At 37.2% G+C, this 20,904-nt stretch overlaps 1 protein-coding gene across 1 annotated transcript; it reads right to left on the reverse strand.

Annotated features, from left to right (window-relative positions):
* On the reverse strand, positions 1-18,536 carry LOC119657266 (mitogen-activated protein kinase 15). Its single transcript, XM_038064098.1, has 9 exons — positions 17,653-18,536; positions 7,514-7,704; positions 7,248-7,454; positions 7,036-7,188; positions 6,773-6,869; positions 6,605-6,711; positions 6,412-6,543; positions 6,100-6,276; positions 1-1,376 (listed from the first exon to the last, which is right to left on the reverse strand). The coding sequence occupies exons 1-9, from the start codon at positions 17,734-17,736 to the stop codon at positions 167-169; spliced, it is 2,358 nt and encodes a 785-aa protein (XP_037920026.1). The 5' UTR covers positions 17,737-18,536; the 3' UTR covers positions 1-166.
* Between the last annotated feature and the right edge of the window lie 2,368 nt (positions 18,537-20,904).

Consider the following 20,904-nt stretch of genomic DNA (forward strand, 5'->3'; position numbering starts at 1 on the left):
AATACAGTATACAAAGCAACACAACTGTAAAATTGTGGAAAATAAACTCTAACAACAAATATGTTCGGTTTTCAGTTCACCTAATATTATGCTTGTAGTGTTAGTCTATTATATATATGTACATACACAAGAAAATATACGCCATCAAAAAATATTTTCATAATTCTCATGAAATCACTTGAGATTTTCTCAAATCGTAGAGTTCCTTGGCAGTAACTAATCCATACTCGCCACCACTCGATGCCATCATCGCGGAATTACCAATAACAGTACCAACACCCCCAGGTTTATGTTTTGTGCTCAGTCGATCGCCCTCCGAGAATGTGTAGTCATACCTAATTGTAGGCTTTTGCTTAATGCTAGAATTTGTGTTCTCTGATTTTGAACGATTCAAATTTGCTTTCCCCTTAATGTATTTTCCGTTGCTTGCGGCCATAGCCCCTGTGGTTGCACTATTGCTCATTGAAGCCATCAAGGGTGCTGGCTTCTTACTACTCGATAGGTAACTATTGCCTTCAACGCTTTCAGACCTAGACATCTTCTGCTTAGCGTTCTGTGTGAACAACGCGTTGATGTCCATCTTGTGTCGCTGGATACGCTCCTCTAGATTTTTTAGGCGCCTTTCATAGTAGCTTCCACTATCGTTCGAGAGGGAGAATGAATCATTTTTGATAATTTTATTTGGTGGAGGAGCACTAGTTTTCTCGGGAGTGGCTTCAGGGCCGTTAGGAGGAGTAGTATTGCTGAGGTACTTATTTGACCATGACGTGTAATTCAAACTATCCTTTCCAAATGATAGCTTTTCTGGCTGGGAGCCTCGGCCATTGCTCAAGTTTCGGCAACTTCCATGCATGGCTTTTTTCTCGGAGTATATGCTTGTGTTTGAAGGTGGTAAGTCGTTACTGAAGCTACCGTCAATTGAGTGCCTTTTTTCTAAGTTGGCTGTTCCCGGCCTCCCAATGTAGTTTAATGAAGCATAACGACGATCGCTGTCCGTCCTTTCTGTGACTCCATTGCTACTCCCTATATTTTTTGTGTCAGGGATATTTGAAATCTTGCAATACTTTATTTTTGGGATAGGCTTATATTTATTTTCAGTACTGTAAGTGGAATTGAAACCTGTGTGATTCGTGTGGGTATTCGAGGTTTTGTTGGTTGTTGAAGACGTGGAAACGGTGATATATTGCGAGCTACTTTGCGTTACAACTGAAGCTTTTCTCTCTATTTTTCGTGAGTTATTTTCCGATGAATTGGTGTTCATGGTTGATTGCCGCTTTTCTGAATCTGAGGGCTTCGTGCTTCCTACCTTTGCACTTGGTAGTGATGATGAAGTAACCGTGATTGTACCTTCAAGCTTGGCTGTTGATATTTCTCGACTGAAAGAAAGGAAAAAGCCTTTACAATTTGGAATTTTGGGTAAGTGCCTCTGTGATTATAACTATCGAACGTCCATCGGCTGGTTGGTTTAGTTTAAAAAAATGCCAAGATCTTACGTTCAAAAAATTTAAACGTTAAAGGAATGCTCGTTGTTTGAACAAAGAAACGAGTCTCAAGAACGAAAATCCTTCAGACAAAACTTATCATATTTAGGCAGTCGGCAAAAGAGATATTGTTCTGGAACTGAATATCAGTCAACACGAAAAGAGTTCAAGACATCATTATAGCAAAGTCAAGAATAACCGGGATTGAATCTATATCAACCATATTGAGAAGTATTATTAAAATATTATAATAATAATAATCATTGGCGCAACGATCCATATTGGATCAGGGCCTTCAGGTGTTTTAGAGCACTTCATTCAAGACCATAATTGTACACTACAGTAGGCTATAGGAGGCAATGTGGTCAGCATTGCGCTGCCCGAGATTATTACCATGATTGGACTCAGATACTCATTCACAGCTGAGTCGACTAGTATCCGACAGTCACGATAACAAATTCCTCTGCCACCAGCGAGATTTGAACCGCGACCTTCCGCTGCGGCAGTCCAGAGCTCTAACCACTTGAGCCATCCGGATATTGGCTTTCTTTTAAATGAAATTGGAAAACTAAACATTCGCGGCAGGTGGATCAAAGATATTAAAACCGCTTTTCCGCAATTCAGGTTTTTTAATCCATCGCCATGTGCTGAAATATCAGCAGTATATCAAGCTAGTTCGCTAAGGGGCCCGAAAAATTGAAAGCTTATGAATTTCCCCGGAAGTCGATAAAATAAATAACAAACGCTCCAGCACCGTCCCACCGTCATTCCAGAAGGATCAAACAGGAAAAGTCTACAGGAACAAAATATCACTTGAAGAAAAGGAAAAAAACCGGAGATCCTGAGTCAGATTGAGCGACGACGAAAGGTAAGGGGCGGGGGGAAAACTAGGATGTTGTTTGCAGAAACAAAACATTGAGGAAGGAAAACTGATTCCTTATATACGGTATATGTCTAATAAAGATAATTGTTATCAACAAAGGAAACCCCTTCCTTTCCTTTTTACGGTCCGTCAAATAGCGTTGATTGTAGGAAAAGAAATAAGGAAGGTGTTATTAGAAATTTTTAAATAAAAAGGCATTGCATAAGCAATGCTAATATATGACTATCATCGATGACATAATTGCTGATTTCAGTCCTAATCCTGGTGCAATAACCTGCCTAGCGTTTCTTCCTATATATGTTGCTCTTCGCTTATACATGGAGAATTCCGACAGACTAGAATTTGAATTGGACACCTTGGACAGTTTTTAATTATTTAGTATTGGTATATTCGGTCATATTAACTCTTATTTGGAGCACAGGTCTCATTCAGTATCATTACTTTTCAAATTAATCGAGAAAAAGTCCAAAGCGCCGGAAATTTAGAAATCATAGTTTAATTACTAGTTCGAAGTTAATATGAATGCTAAGTGACATGCTCGTTTCATGGGGTTTACGTTATGCTAAAACTTCTGTATTTCCAGGTCTGAACAGAAAAGGGGGGCAGGGGGTTATTCAAACCGAGTTCGCATATTCGTATAATTCTTACCTCGGGTACTAGTCTACGCCCCATGCCTTCTACAGTTTCACTGAGATCCAATTTTGCACTCTATGTAGGACGCAATTAGGTCTGACAAAATGACGGTATGAAAGTCTGTGCCGGGTTTTGCATACTTTTCATCCGCTTTTTAAGGTTTTGTGTAAAACAAAACCTTATTAAAATCGATTTATTGGCTGGCTTGTACACACATTTTTCTCAGAGCCGGCTAACTCTATTGATACGAAGTGTGCTGCGAGGGTAAGAACTGTTAACCCCGTTTCCACAGTGAATAACATTGTTCTAGTTTAAGGGGAGTCCCCATACATGCGAAGGGGTTGGAAATTGATCAATTTTTTCATGGCCCCATTCTCAGAAGCTACCGAATTGAAAAATTTGAAAAAAATCACAAAGCTACCACTATATAGTGTCTAGGCTGCGAAATGTCCTCCAGACCGATGTCTGCTCAAATAAGATAAAATAGAGTACTTCTTTGAAAACTGCTTGCGATAATATAGGCTTTAGAATAGAGGATGATACTGCCAAGTTTGGTGCAAATCCTATTATTGCAGACAAAGTTGTGATAGGTCAAAGTTGCCGCTTTTGTGCAAATTTAGGGCAATCTAAGGCTTTAAATGTCAGTTTCACACTAGTCTAGTAAATAGTCCAACATACTTAATACATAAGCACTACGAGCTAGGACCCAATGGGACAAAGATTGAAGAAAAAGAAGTAGAGGAAATAGGGTGAAAATTATGCGAGGTTCCTTACTATCCCCATTTTTTATTGAAATTTTTGTTTCGAGCCCCTGAGAAAACTTTGGAGCTAGAAGGAGTCCTTCCTTTCTACCCCCTTCTCGGCGGGCTGAACTTGCGAATTCTCAGAATTGCAGCTTCTAAATTGCCGAGATTTTCTGAAATCTACGGCAATTTTCACGTTTTTTCCCGTGGGGAGAAACTTTGAACCCGGGGTGAAAATTATATGGACAATAAAGTCTGTGTTCCCCCTTGCAAAAACTCTTGGGCTATATAAAATCAGCCTCTTCCTTCCCCTCTCTCTACGAGCCTGTCAGCGACTTGTAGTTGTCGCAACTTTGCAGCATGTGCATTATTTCATCCGCCTTGTGTGGTAACAAGATGACGAATTTACTAACATGCAATATTTCTTCTTTTTTTCTCGTTTTAGCATCCATCCCGACATTCAGTAATATTTAAACCTTAATTTTTAAAATAATCAATTTGTTTTGCTTCCCATACTTTTTTCTACAAAACCTTATCACCGTTAACTTTCCCCAAACCCCACAAATAATATTTCCAAATTTGAATGTATGTTAGTAATTGGCAAATATTACGAAATGATCGTTACCCTTTTCCTTTCACATAGTCTTGTTCATCCTGCATATTATTAACTGCACTTCCGCAGAAATACATGCGAATGCCGGTAATGTCGAGAATTTGTTTTTGTAATGAGGCCGATTCGAGCCAGCTGCATACATAGGAAAGCAAAGCTCCGAGTATGCAAAACCTATGCTATGTATGCTATGTTATGGATGTGAAACATGGACTCTAACATAAACTTCCGAAAAACTTACCCTCGAGAGGAGGGTCCTGAGGAGAATAATCGGAGCTAAACAAGAGGACAACCAAAGGCGAATCAGATACAACCGCGAGTTGCATGACGACCCTGAAGTCCTTAAAATTATCACACTTCGGAAGTTGCAACGGATTGATCACGTTCAACGTATGGAGGACACTCGGATACCAAAAAGGGTATTCGAATGAAGAACAGGAGGATGCTGATTGGAAAACGCTGGGCACATTCTGTTAAATAAGATGCCGCAGCACTTCTACGCAAAAGTGAGCTCTACGACAAAGCGAAGGAAAGCGAATTTATTGAAATAAGGGAATAATAGGTGGGTCCGCATTATTTTCGCACTAGACTCGGATTTTTCCACTACGATCCTGTGTAGTTTGTATTATTGCAGTCAGTGCCTACGTTCCACTGTTGATTATTTTCGGCTATGTTGCTTGACTATCGTTTGGCCCAAATGCCGATATACTTGCATATCTCAGTTTCCCGTTCTCCTTTTTTAAAATAAGATAAAAAACAATCAATCAAGGTTGCAAATGATAATATATGCCCTACTATTTGCATGGTATCCTAACCGCAAAACGACGCTACGACTGATGACTGGTGAAACTGCATATTGTTGGTATATTCCTATTTGAAACATCAAGAAGAGTTTATCAATCATACATTTCTTACAATTAGCGGCATCTAAGTTTAGTTTTCGCTGAGTAGTTTCTGATATATATGTACATATGACTCATATTTGCCTTTCTATCTATCATTTGTCTACTTGCCCTCATTATCGTAGAATTCTTATTGGTTCACTGACCCTTTTCAAAGACGACTTAATAGTAATGCTTTGAATAGAGTATGTTATTATCTTTCTACTACAAAACGTCCTGTAGATATTGAACTATTTTCTATAATTTAACGCATTAAAAGCTTTTAACTCAATTCATGATTTTGGTTAAAGAGTAAATGTACAAACTGCAGAGTATACCGACTTGAAATAAAAGTAATTATTCGACCGTGAGTTCCTTTCATCGACATCATTAACTAGTTCTGTCCTTGAACTTAATTCTCGACTCGCACTAGCCAATTTATTATTCTTGAATTATACCGAAAATTTATTAACTTTCATCGTTAAGAATAGGTTTTCTACTCATTTCCTAATTACATATACTTGAAGGTGCTGAGGCATTACCTACCTCACTCAAGGAAATATCGAAATAAATCTAAATTCGGACTTTTACAAGAAGTGGGTGATACTTCAGAATTAATGGTACCACACATTTTAGGGATATGTAAATATTTTCGCTGAATTTCTACGGGGGTTATCATGAAGACATGGTTACTTTTTAGAACAAGTAAGCTAAATTCATGAACCATAATGGATCTGCCGAAATATCCTCTGTTCCTTGAAATATCAAATTTAAAAACGTAAATTTTGGCGTTACCAATATATAAAATCCCCTTAACAACTTGCCCATGTTCCCGACAACAGAATCACTAACAATTCATCCAACTTACTTTTTGCGATTTGTTTGTTTCCCAGCACCACCAACACCTCCACCGCCTCCTTTCTCATTAGATTGCATTATTTCGTATAGTTTGGATCGATATTCGGGGACCGTTAATTGAACATCGTCACGAAACGGCGGCAGGACATCTGTGTTTAGTTCGGCTTCCGGGATTGTGTGTCGGAACCTATTCCAAACAATTTTAAAGTTTTAATTGAATCACTCCTGTGGTTTGTAGTAACCATGCAAATAACATGCAACAGGCTCAGGTTGGATATTTGAAATTTAGAGAGTGTAAAGTGGAACGTAAATATTTACTTACTTTTCCACATATCTGTGATTGAGAGCTTGTTTTGCGGTAAGTCTGCGTGCAGGGTCTAATAATAAAAGAGATTTCACTAGATGTTTAGAATCCTCCGGGGCTCCTGATAGTAATTCGTCAAGTTTGGCGTTGCTGAAAATAAAAAAAAAATATTCAGTCCAAGTATTAGAACTACCTAAACATTGACTTTTACCTGCCGGAATTAATTTGTTGGTTGAGTAGTACAGAACCAAATCCAGCACCAACTGCAGACACATCTTTTTCCGATACTTCTGGCAGTGCACATACTATGCGTTCAATCTAGTAGAAAATAGAGGAGATAGTATGTTGACAAAAAGACAATTGTTCTTTTGACACTCACTTGATTTACTGTACTGCTTCCGGGAAATATAGGTTTCCCCCGAATCATTTCTCCCAATATACATCCTAAACTCCACATATCAATTCCTTTTGTATACCTGCAGAAAACATTTTGGAAAAATAAAAATAAAACTAGGTAGCTTGCTCCTACTACAATATATTTTAATAGTTAAATACGTATTTATTTTTATTTAGAAGTACTACAAGCATCGGAACGATAACTATTTTGGAAAAAACCAACAAAACAATGAATCAGCCACAAACCTTTTACTGGCTACTAATATCTCCGGTGCACGATACCAACGGGTCGCCACATAATCCGTAAGTATTGGCTCCGAAGGATCAATATTGTTGTTTGTTTCTCCGAATTGTCTTTGTGATACAGACCTGGCCAGACCGAAGTCCGCTATTTTACATCTGCCAAAATATTACATACTAAAGATATCTAGATATTCTCAAAAAAATATATACCTTACCTGCATTTGCTGTCTATGAGAACATTACTTGGTTTAAGATCCCTATGAATTACATTCCCTGAATGGATGTACTTTATTGCATTTAACAATTGATACATAACATAGCGTTTGTGCACATCTTTTAAAATTGAACCTCTTTTTATCACGTTATGTAAATCACTTTCCATGAATTCAAATGATAAATAGATGTCCAAGTTATTAGCTGCCCTGAGTCAGAGGAAAATTGCAATTCAGTCTTTTATATATAATTAAAAAGTCTTTCTTACTTATAAATACTGTGGAGTTGAATCACATTGGGGTGGTTTCGAAATGCCCGTAGAAACATTATTTCGCGAAATGTACGCTGTGCATCAGTTTCATTGCGAAATGCATCGAAAATTTTTTTCACTGCCACTATCTGACCTGACTTTTTATCGACTGCTTTCCAAACAATGCCATAAGCTCCTTTTCCTAAACGCTGTAAAATATACATACATACATTAGTTCCACCAACAAAACTTATTAGGGGAAGTATTGAAGAAGGAATTGATCTTAATCAGGATCAACAGATAGAGGGATGGGATATGTAAACAAGTCGAAAAGCCGGAAGCTTGGACGCTTCAGGTATGAAATTAGAAATTTGATTTTGCACCATTTCGCCATCCAAAACTATATTTAATAATATTAGAATTTTCCCGAAACTTTGCAATGCCGTATCGTCTTTTTAGATTCTGTTTGTCTGTCCGTCTGTCACACAAAATTTATTCCAAATCGCCTGGAGCTTTCATCATGAAATTTGGTAAAAATATGTAGTCTTTAATCCGCTACACATGCAACGAGTTGCATCATTTTGTGCTGGCTCATCATATATTCGAAAGGGGAAGTAAATTTTTTTCACAGAATATGGTTATTTGGGGTATCAAGTGAAAGGGCTCAATTGGTACTTTTCGAAAATGATCTTATTTCTGATATTGGGTGAAACACACACTCAAAATGTGTGCCCAAAAAACTGAATCAGATCTTGTTCTCAGAGCTTATTAAACCAAAAAATGTGAAAAAAATTCACAGTGATGCATCTATATTCAAACCCGAAGCAATTAGATCAGCCTCTCACACCCAACCAATTTGGCCGCTGCGCCGTCAATGTACGTATATGCACTAACTTTTAATATCTTAGACTTTTCACTTTAATTTAATACTGACGTCATATGATCTCTAAGCATGCAGGGATTCCATATGAAAATTACTACTGGTATTAGTGTAGTAGGATTTCAGTTAAAGTGTCCAGTATTTCACCCTACATTATTGCTAATACCCAATCTAAATTTTATACCCTACGATGCATTTAAAGGATATTTTCTAGTAAATCTTTAATTTATAGTAATATTATTAACTTTATTTGAGGGGATATCGGATTCGGATATATTTTGAGGACTAGATTTTACACACGTGCATCATCATGATTTTCTCTAGATTTGTTGGTTAAAAATGTTTCACCTTCATTTTTCAATTCTTGGGCAAGTTCTGAAAATTGCTAATTAATCCCTTTCGTTTGATTTCCCAAGCGACCATTTCCTGAGAAAAAAACATTCTCTCCACTTTGGCTTTGCAGACAATATAATAATAATAATCGCTTGCGCAACAATTCATATTGGATCAGGGTCCTGAAGTGTGTTAGAGCACTTCATTCAAGACCGTAACGATACACTAAAGTACACTGTAGGAGGCAAGGTGGTCAGCATTGTGCTCGCCTGAAATTATTACCCTGATTTGACTCAGGTACATATTCACAGCTGAGTCGACTGGTAACCGACATCTGTCACGATTCAGACTATATACTTTCACTGAATTTCATGACAGTAGTTTTAGATGCTCTCGAGTAAATTGGGTTTGACAACTGATAGGCAAGTTTGATGGTATAGTTCACCATTGGTTGAGGGCGTGGTTCCGAGTTACCCAAAACACTAAAGTCACTCCTAGTAAATGCTTTCTTTTTCAATAATAATTTTTATTTAATTACATAGGAGGCTCCAAATACATAGATTCCAATTTTTGAAACTAATAAATAACATATATAATCCTACGCCATCGCCGAGGTTTTTTTGTTAACTTTTGTTTTTTCTATTTTGACCTTACTTTTTAATGAATTTAAATTTAACCAGAAAAGCAAATTTTGAAAGGAAACGAAACGAAAGCTGTATCATTATAAATTTAGTTGTATTTAGAGAAATTCTAAGACTCGTAAATTATGACCTTGAGTTATGGAAATAGTAATCAAAGTTGGATAAATAAAAAAAAATGTTGGTAGAATTCTTAAAAATGAAAAAGGAAAAGGAATAGAACCTTTACAAAAGAGGTATAAATATGAAATTAATAAACTTTGTTGTGCAGTTATGCTTTCTAGATCCAATAGTTAACTTTTTTCAGTCTCATGATTTCCCTGGGAGAAAAAATTCTCATAGTTGATTCTCATAGTGGTTCTTCAATCTAGTTCTGTCTTTCAACTCTTTATGGAGGTAAACTTTTATACCAGCGAGCATCGAATATACATACATCCCAGAATTCTGTGTTGAGACTGCCATAGCAGATTAACGTCCTTATAGAAATCAACACCAATTTGTAGATCAACCAGTTACAGTTAGAGGAGGATAATATTTTGATGTGGTGCATCCACAAAAAAGTTTGAAGTTAAGTTTGAGGCTTCTGATTCTTCACCTGTATGTGCCGCTTCCAAGTAAACTCTTTATTGAAGTATATTTCCAGGTATTTAATGCAAATTAATTGGGGTATGGCGATGTTGAGGAGAACCTTTTTTTCGAAAATTGAAAATTAGCTTTCTATTTTGATAGAGCCAACACAGTTGCAAAGAAAACACTTTCAAAGTGTGCATGTGAATTCAAGATTGGGGCAAAGTTTGCTGTGGGGATAAGCCCGCTAATAGAAACATCTGCCGCATAAACAAGATACAATATTGAAGCCAGGACACCCCCTCACTCTTGCTCATCTCATGTTGATCGGTGGAAACATCTTTGTGTTTCACTTGGAATCTTGTGTTTGGTCAAATGCTCTGCTTCCTAAATTCGAATTGATAATCATGTTGCCGTCTGCTAGGATTGGTAATAGTTTCTGGTGTAGACGTTTTTTAAATACTGTCGATATGGTGGCCTGCAAAATTTTTTTTAAGATATAGTAGACAAATGCATTTTCCCCAACAGTTTGAGAAATATCGGATTTTCAGGATTATGCTACAAATATAGCATCGATTTGAAGACAAATCGTGGTCGTTCATGGATGCTCGCAGGTGATAACACAGAGTGAGTAATTACTGTTTTCCTGTTTTTTGTTGTAACATGTGAGGATCATTCCTAATTTGATAGAACTGTCAGAGATTAGCTTTGTTACAAGTAGCTGGGAAAACATTGCCTGCATAACGTTTTGGGTAAGGTGTTGGACGTTAGGTGTCACGGACAAGAGTGCTCGTAATAATAAAACAAGCCGGGAAACCGAAAGCTGGACGTTTCAGGTATGAAAGGTTCTGCGTTTTTCTTTTATAAAAACATTTGAATGGACATTTGTCACTTTCGCGTTCTATTGACATCCAAAATCTTGAATTTGCAAAGAAGCGAAAAATTTGACCTATTATAACTTTGTTAATAACGGTGCGATTTCCACTAAAGTAGGATCATGCTCTATGTGACAGCTAATATTACTGCAATTTCATGATTCTAGGATACTATTGTTAACTTTATTTGAATAGATATCAGTATGGGGGTATTTCGGAGCCTAGTCGGATAATTTCTGAAATAATCACTTTCGAGGTGTAGTTTGCCCCCTTTGGGACGAATCTTGTATAGTTCGCTAAAAGAGCTCTTTATCTATGGGCGATCTGAATTCTCACTTTTTTCTAGGAATTAAACGGTTTCCGAAAACTCATAAGTAGGACTGAGTAAACATCTGCTACCATTTTCATACTGCCGTTGCTGAAGGATGTGATGGCGATATCATCTTCCTTCAAGCACCTCAATCACGCTGATAGCATATACTTTCTCTCACACTGAGTTATGGGCCTTAGCCAAATAGCTCTGAAGTTGGAGAAGCGATAACACCATTGTTGACTATGCTATGCAATAGAATTAATAATTCCAGAATTTTTAACGAGTGGGTCGCCCCGAGAACATATAGCGCGGAAGGGTGGAAGAGTTTTTAAGTTTCTGAGGAGGTCCTGAGAGGGGTGGATCTGACAAACCGATCAACTTAAAGTACACCAAATAAGTTAAAAGTATGAAGCTTTCAAGATCTCCTTACGATTATTGAGAGCATACATAGTTGAAAACTGGCATCAGTTTCAGTTATAAAAATTCGATTGGTATTTAAGATTTGAGTAACGATTTCAAGCAAGGATTGACGAACCATATAGCAGGTTATATTGAACCCTTTCCTAGAACTGTTTGGAAAGTACACACATATATATGTGATAATTCAATACTGTATATAGATTCTCTATATTCTATTGTAGTTTCTACAAATCATATCAAAAGCCCTTATGAAACTTGCGCGGCAAAATAAATTAGTTATCCTAAAAGCCATCTAGAAATTAATGACATCAAAATGTGTTGTATTGTCTGCCGACACAATGAAATCGATACAAAACTATTCAGACCAATAATTTTCACATAATCACGCAAATACTATTCGTTCTTGATTGCGCCTTGTCAAATATTAAATGCAATTTGCTAGTATTGTCATTTATCCTACATATATATGTGATGAGTATTATATCCTTTTCATAAATAACTGCCTCAGAATTGTAAGGAATATTGCTTTCATAAATGTATGAATGGCTGTATGACACTGTATCAATTTGCAATTTGTTTTTGAGATTGAAAACGTACATTACGGAGTTGTAACACAAAACAAAATTACTTCATAACTTTTACTCAATCAATCAAAGAGCTTGCCTTCGTTGAAATTTGCATGCTTGACTATAATTATATTGCTTTCAGATAAACACTTCATGCATGAAAGGTATATAATTTAAGAAAACAACAACTCCAATTTAAAATTTAAAACTATTATTTCAGTCAAGCCATGATGTCCCAAAAGCAGTTGCTGAAGACAGCACTTTTAAATAAAATTAATCATTTCAAATTTAGATTTTGTATTTGGTTGCGCTAACGGAAAGAATTGTAGGAAACCAGTTTTCAATCTAGCTATCTACTTGACTGTCATAGAGAATTACCGTTAGAAAGGTTTGTTTCTTGCCCCAGTGGAAAAGATTTACCCGAAACTGAAAATGGAAAAATAAAAATAATTCGATTTTTGAAGAATCTCTCAGGATTTGCAATTCCCGAGAGAGAGAAAGAGTTTTCTGCAGACCAAATTACGGATCAATGCCAAGATGATGCAGAAAAAAAACTCATTTATTGGTGAAAAAGTTAACTCACTAATCATTGTGGGTCGGCATCAAACCAAACAGTTGCTTAGAGGGCGGCAAGTAAGTCTAACTAAGAAGAAAAGAGCAACCCTAAAACCAAACCTAAAGAAACTCAGCTGTGTGAGCAAGTAAGGGAGACTCTTCAAGGAACTCTCCTCAAAGACGAATATGGTTTTGTGATTAGTTAATGCAGTATAGGCTTGGGATCACTTAAAAGCCGTACGTTAATGAGGATTATGTACATTAACTTGAAAGTCTTTCACCGTTTAGTTAGGGATTGTGACTGCCATGAAGGAGTTGGAAGGTAAGACTGGTATCCACAGTAATCATAGTCATAGAACAATATGCTTAATATCGTTGTATTATCACCAAAGGGAAAAGTAAACATGTTTCCGTTGATAAGATAGTTTAATGTTTAATTTTGCATTTGTCAAAGGTTTGTATAATACAATATGTAGAAAGTGCTGAACAATAATCTTCGGAGTTAATAGTACCCCCATTAGTTTAGGATCTTTACTTCCTATGAATATATATTAGAATATGAAGAACAGAGGGTTGCGAGGAGGAAGGAAGCCTCTAAATATTTTGCTTGTAACCGTGGTCATGGCCAGGCGTATTTCGAGCATCAATGCATATTCGGGTGATTTAAGCGCTTGGAACATTTCAAAACGCGTTATATTAAACACTCGTAGGCGCGAGGAGTTAAGCAATTTCAATTTGTTTCAAATGTAATTAGCAGTATTTTGGACCAAGATATGTGATTGTGATTAATAAGCATTTTGATGGAAGGTAATATTTGGGATCATTTTTTTTCAATTTAAGTATCCTTTTTAGGATGTTCAAGTCACAATCCTTCTTAACTTTATTTTGACGACTAGTTTTCGTCAACCTCAGCCATATTTCCTCTATTTATGATAATTTCCTTTATTTATAATGCCTCACGAACTAGGTGGGCAACTGAATCTCACTCTTAAGGCGCACCCACTCTTGCTTTGAAGATGCTGCTACAATTGCTTCCTTGGACCTGTAAGAGCGAAGCTTGCAGCTTACAGGCATGTGGATGTCTATGGAATAGCGATCGATGGGCGATTTACGCAATACTACAATAGTGATATCATATTAAAATTTAATTTCACATTACCATCAGTGAGAGCGATCCAAATATCTCTAAACATCACAAAATCATTTAACGTGACCGCGTCACCAAAAGGATAATATTTTTTTAAAGAGGGGAACCGTAGTTTCAGCACTCAGGCCTTTAGTAGGCCCATTGCATTAACCCCTTCAGTCAATCACAAATATCCATGACTACACCCGGGACGGGGCACGACGTCGAAATCGTGAAATTGAAGCCCCAACTATCTCGACCATTGCGCCGTTGATAATAATATTGCTCTTGTGATAAGTACTGTTTTTAATATTTGCGCCGAAGTGATATCACATAACTGGATATCATTAAATAATTCTGGCGGTAGTGCTTCTCGAGTGTCGATTTGATGCTAAGTGCCGCTTGAGTGTCTGTTAGTGTATGATTGCCTGTTCTCTTGGTTGATTTTGACCTGGAGAAATGAGGTCCAGTGCATGTGATGCAGATTTTTAAGTAAATTACGGATTAATGTATTGCTTGGTAATGAATGTCGGTTGCTTTAGGCTATTCTAAGTAATATTGTAGTATTGTTCGATGCATCGTCCCGTTCTTCATAGTAGAAGTGGCAGCGGCGGCTAGTGAGCATCGAGCCGATACCGAGTATCGCTTGCGAAATTTGTTAGAGTTATGATTGGTTAGTTCCGGTGTTAAAAAATGATTTTTTTGTCGGTGATAACTTTAGATAGGAGTCCTCTGCTTACACAAAATTCAGAGCAAAACGGTAGAAAAAGCATACGCTCCTAAGTAATGACTGTTCGCTGGAATTATGATTCCCTGTTCTTTTGCATATCAAAATATCCCACTACAGCGCATGAAATCTTTTGATTTTTCTCCCTCGAATGCAAGATCTTACTTGACACTGCTCTTAATTCTTCGCATTAAATATAATAAATTCAGAGAAAATACCACTTTAGTGATAAGTAATATTTGGTAGTATCGGTTGTCGAGTGTAATATGTGATGTTAAAAGCATGGTGAAGGTAGTAAAAGGAGATGTAATATTCTTTATGTGGAATACGAACATTGCGTAATCATAAACCCAACCTTGGCATTGGTTGCGATTTTACATTACCCAAATAATGCTTTGATTCCAAAGTGGAGAGCAGGAAGACCTACAATCATTAGGAACCTCATGCTGTGGTACACAGATGGATCAAGCAAACCAGCAGATGCTATAACTATGAGAGATTGGCGACTGTAGTATTTAGCCTATTTTTAGGAGACATCGGTGGGTTACAAATTAATACGACCGTTGGAATGACATGATGTAGATCGCCGATGGTCAAAAGACCATCCTGAGTGGCCGAAGACAACCAAGAGGGAAGAGCTCTCCCAAAAAAACCTAAAAAGATGGCGAAACTGACCAAAAAGGTCCGCCCAGAAAAATTGAAGCTCCATCGCACGTGTTGACGAAGCACTTTGACGAAGCTTCAATGTTTGCGGGCGGACCTTCACCGTCAATTTCGCCATCTTTTTAGGGTTTTTGGGATAGTTCTCTCCTCTTGACCGTGTCTGGCCACTACACTACATCATGTCATTACACCATTAATACTAAAACCAAGTAAACTGAAAATAAGGAGCTGATAGGTGTTATAACTGGCTACTGCCCTCCACAAAACCATCTGCATTTGGTGGGGTTCTACAAATTATCCAGACTTTAGACAGGACGAAACAGCTTCTCATATCCCATTGTGCTGGCCCACGTTATCATGGTGAAAACATACAACATACAATCTGGAGAATAACAAACTTTAGAGATGAGCTCAATTCGGTGTACCTAGTTAATTATTTTGTAAGCTTCACGACCACGATGGGACTTTTTACATAAATAAACTTTCGGAGAACATCCAATAAGCCAACAGGCTGCCACATATATAATCCAATCTTTCACAAAATGGTTTATTTCTTTAAAGCCTTTTTTGACTTATTCAGTGGGAAGGGATTGCTTAAATTGAAATTTTGTGGTGTTTCAAATGCTTATCTGTAGTCGCAATAAAGGCTATTGTTTTCCTAATATCTAGGAAGGCAGTTCTAATTTTTATGGTCTTTTTTGAAAAAACCGAATGAGTAGAAATCTAAGGTATAGTAAACAACTACCAGGTGTATAAATCTCAATAATTCGTCATAATTGCCAGGAAAATTAAATGAAACAGAATTTTTTTTCTTGAATAACCGTTGTTAGCTTAAACAAAAAAAAAATTTCAAGTAATATATACTCAATTAGTACCTCTGATCATGATTCGGTAACTAGACTAACCAAATCCTGCAAATTATATTCCTGTGGTGTTTCTAGCGATTAAATTAAATGTAAATAATGAGACCACTTCCTTTTCGCTAGTGATTATTTTTTCGCATACATCACATATTTCGAGAACAACTTGTTCTCTTCTTCAGTAATCTGCGTCTGCCTCTGCAAATCATCTCATTTTTTACATTAAATAAATGTTTTTCTAGAAAACCTTCTCAGACCTAACCCAATTTTTATAAAACAAGACGGGAAACCGGAAGTTGGATCCTTCAGGTATAACGGATTTTATGTTTCCCTAAGTAAAGAACTTTTAGTGCGTGGCAGTTGCATTTACAGAATAATTTAAAATTCAACTGCGTCAGCAGCTATTTACACAAATAATTTGCTCTGCAAGGTACTCTATCGATTAGAGTTAATTCCATACGCTTCACACTAGTTCAACAAAATTAGCAAATTTGGAAAAGTTCACCAAAAGCAGATACAAACAAGTCGGGAAACTGAAAGTAGGACGCTTTACCTAGCACGTAATATATGCATATATTATGTAAGAATATCCAATTTCGCATGATATTGATATTCGAAGTTTTGAATTTGCAAAAAAAAAAGACAGCTTTGACCTATTATAACTTTGTTAGTTATAGTGCGATTTCCACCAAACTTGGTAGGATTATGCTCTATGTTAGCCTACATTGCTGCAAATTCGTGGCTCTAGGATAAATTTAGAGGGGCGGGGCTGCAGAAAACAAGAACAAGAATTACTAAAAATTATAATACTATACCATTATTAACTTTATGTGAACAGATGTCGGTTTGGGTGGAATTTTGGAACTTAGGCACCGTATAGTAACAGCCCCTTGATTTTTTTCAGATTTTCGGTTGGGTAGTTTCTAAGAATGGGTGCGTTAAAGAAATGATCATTTTCGATCCTCCCGGCTTTGGAATTTTCTAACCGAGACTTTTCATTAGATAACTCACATGACTATATTTGGTGAAAAAAATGTATGCATGTATTCAACGTAGAATGATGCATCTCACTGTATGCGTGAGGGTTCATACTTCCCACCACTCCGGCAAATTTGGTGTCAATCGCTGCGTTTCCGAAAAAAAGGCTTCTGGCAGATAGACAGGAAAACTAACGGGCAGACAGGCTGACAAACAGATGGATAGACAGACAGGCAAACTAACGGACAGACAGGCTGACAGACAGATGGATAGACAGACAGCCAGACGTTGAACTAATAGAGGCAAAGGGCAAATGGGCTGGGGAGAAGTAACTTTTTTATATATGGCACTTCAATATTTCACACGAATGTTCATTATTCTCGTTCATTATGTCGTCAACATTTCATTTGCAAGGCGTCAGATGCAATAAATTCGTGTGAAATTGGTAAGTTTGAATTACTGTAGCTTTCTCCGGAATTTAGATAAACTACTCTAATGACTGAACAAGTTAGTCGTTCGTACCCACTAAGGAAATTCTAAATGAAAAGGAATCCTTCAGTAGTTTCAATATATGTAATGAAAATTCTACCTGGCTAATAAAGACAATTATTTTTTACGGAAAACTCTATTCAAATAATCATGAAAAAATGCTTTACCTTTTTAATTTCAAAATGTTTCAGAATTTGATCGTCGATTTCCGACATTTTATTCTTCTCTTGCGATTTTTGTTTAGTCGACATTTTGTTAAAAATATTTTATCTTCACAACAGGGAAAGGTGCAATCACAATCACGGAAAATCAACTTCACTCAATATAGACGAATAAAAAATAAATTTCGTATTCTACTTCGTTGAGCACCAAAGGCGACGACGATTAAAAATTATTTTGTGTGTTGCTGCACTTTAAAATTCCCAAATTAATTAATTATAATTTAATTCTTGAAATACCTAAACTTTTTTTATATTGTTGTTGTTTATTTTTAAATAACAAATCGGCCCAATCGACAGGACGTTCATACGTTCATGTATGGTTCACGAATTTTCTTACTATTTTGTTAGATCGATGTTAGGCATTATGGAAAGTAACATGCACCCGAGGCTCGGCCCTTACAATCGCAACACAATCGAACAAAATAGCATTAAACAAACAATCTGTGAATCCACGAATTCATGCCGCGATACGATAAAATTTCTTTGCGCTTTCACTCCTTTCGCATTGAAATCTTCGTCACCACTTCCCCTGCCGCGATTCTCGTGCACGTCCGACGGACAAACCGGTGTTGATAATGGGAACAAGGATTTCAACAGATTCGGCTCGAAAGCGTGGTAGCAGCCAAACATATATTTTATTTTATTTTAGGATTGGGAGTCCTTTTCGAAATCAAACGAAATTTATCCGGGAATTCGACTGGTTGGGACGAAAAGAAATGAATGAATGAGGATGTGAACAATAGTAAAAAATTGTAATTTCTTTCAAGTAAACTATTTTCAAGTTATCCCAATAAAAATAATATTTTTGCGCGACAGCAACTGATACACGTTTGTTTATACGAATCCTGTCATTTAAGTATCCTAGCAACAAGCGACTTGTATACCCGTTTTTCCAGGGTGGTAAGGTACCATGGAGTTTGTCCTGTGATAAGGGAAAGCAGCACTCACGCCACGATTACTCTGGCATGGATTACATGATAGCAGCTAAGCAAGTCTAACTATTGTTTACCAAATCCTAAACCGACTGTTAAGGCAACGCTGATAATGAGATGCATATATTCTGTAAACATGCATGAATGTTTCGGTTCACTAGTTCCTAATGGCACTAAGAATGTGTAACTGTTTATAGTGAAATAAATTGGAAGGGTATGAGTTTTTGACGTCATTCCCCCTAAAAATTGTGAAACGAACAATTGAATTGTGCTGCTTTGTATTCTGGGAGTTAGGAAATATGTACTAAGCTTATATTTACAAAATGGACCGGTACAGAAACTATTCCGATGATGAATGAGGTACGGTAATTTAACACAAAAATTCGATAGATATATATATATATGTAATTTAAATCAAAGGTGCCAAAGTAAAGTTACTACACCTCTACAGCTTTCAATTCTAATTGAACACAACTACGATTAGTAACGCTGGTGTTAATACACCAGCAGCAGCAGCAAGAAATCGTGATTCCAACCAGTAGAATGAGGGGAGGAGGAGAATCTGTTAAATCAGGGATGTTTCGATATAAAAAAAATAAAGTCAGGGTTTAGTCGCTACAATGATTTTTGAAGATCTTAAAGACTCGATTTTTTACTGGAAGGGGATGCGATTATGACACCGTAGAAAGTTTGTGAAAAGTAATATGTATATGCGTATGGTTGTTATAAACCCCGATATGGAGTGTAGTGCATTAACCATACTAACTTGTAAACGGTGTTTTACAGTGTATCTCAGTACCCCACCCCTTTCAAGATTTTCCGAGGAGCTCGTCATATTCCTCTACTGTTCTTCCTCATGCAGTTTTAGCGCAACCTATTCGTCGACCATTCTGGGCTACCTGTTTCCATAACAACATAGCCAGTAATGGGATTTTACTCCTTCCCCAATGCGTAACCTATCCACTGCCACTTTTGTTTAATCAACATATCTACAGATGTTCTGGGGGCTGATGATGCGTCGCGTGACATTAAGAAGGTTTTCCTATATGACCGTTTCCAGAAATCGGTTTTTTCTTTAATATATATTTTTAAAGTAGAATATGTTGGGAGTATAGTGCAAACAAATATTTACCGACTTGCAGGTATTAGAAGAGCTTCCACCATGTTGTCGTGCCCAAAAAACGAAAACATTAAACGCGTCTTTTCAAAACTACATTGTTCCAACTGGTGGGAAGCACAACACAAAATTCTGTTGATCCGATTGTGCTTGCGGCCTGACGAAAGGGTGTGGAAAGGGGGAAGGGGGGTTTTCCGCAGGAGGCCGGAATAGAAATTTCAATAATTAAAATGTAGATTATAATAATTTATCGCATAAGGTTCTCCCCTAACCCGTATAATTTTCCCGGATTTTCTCTCTGCGGCCCTGCCTACTTGTGAGGGTTTTCTATTACCTTTGAAAATGATGAGAGAGACCGTAAAATATTACTAAAGGCCATCTTTTGCTTACACGCGATTCTGAGTAAGATCCACAAACGTCGACATAACATTTACTTCGAGTATAAGCATACATGTCCGCTGTGAGTTGGGGCCATAGTACCATATTGCTTTTACATTCTACAAGCAATTACATGCAATTCAGGAGAGGCTTCGTAAAGCTGAAATTGTGATCGTGACGGGTGATCTGAATACCAAGGTAGGCTCTGACAAAGCCTTGCCTGGACATGTGATGGGGAAGCACAGTCTTGGTAATGGTGAAAGGTGTGTGGATTTCTGCAGCTTCTATCGTCTCGTCATCAGTGACAAATTTTTCGAGTACAGATACCGATACCGAGCGAAATCCCTTGAATTTCAATGTAGTGTGCGCCCTGACAAAAGCGAATTTGTTATTGCGTTCATCAAGGAACGCAATGATTACAGAAGTGTATACCGGATCACGAAAGACTTGCATGGGATCTCGCGAAGGACGTTAACGGTGGACAATCCGCACCGCCTCTTCAGTTTGAATAAAGGCAGTTTGTACATCTCGTTATGTTCTTTCCATTCTGCTGCTATTGTCGGTATAGGCTCGTAGCTGGGTGCATTTGAAGAGGATAGTGCCTCCGGCGCGAATCACTTTTCATAGGGACAGGTGATGATATGATATTTAATGATATGTCTAAAAATCAAATCCAACAACTAGAAGTATTTTAAAAAATTATTGAAGTTAATTGTTATGACTTGTGAGTTAGCGGACCATGAAATCAGTCAAATCCAAGACTATTTTATA

Source organism: Hermetia illucens, chromosome 5 (assembly GCF_905115235.1).
Source record: "Hermetia illucens chromosome 5, iHerIll2.2.curated.20191125, whole genome shotgun sequence".
NCBI classification, from domain to species: Eukaryota; Metazoa; Arthropoda; class Insecta; order Diptera; family Stratiomyidae; genus Hermetia; species Hermetia illucens.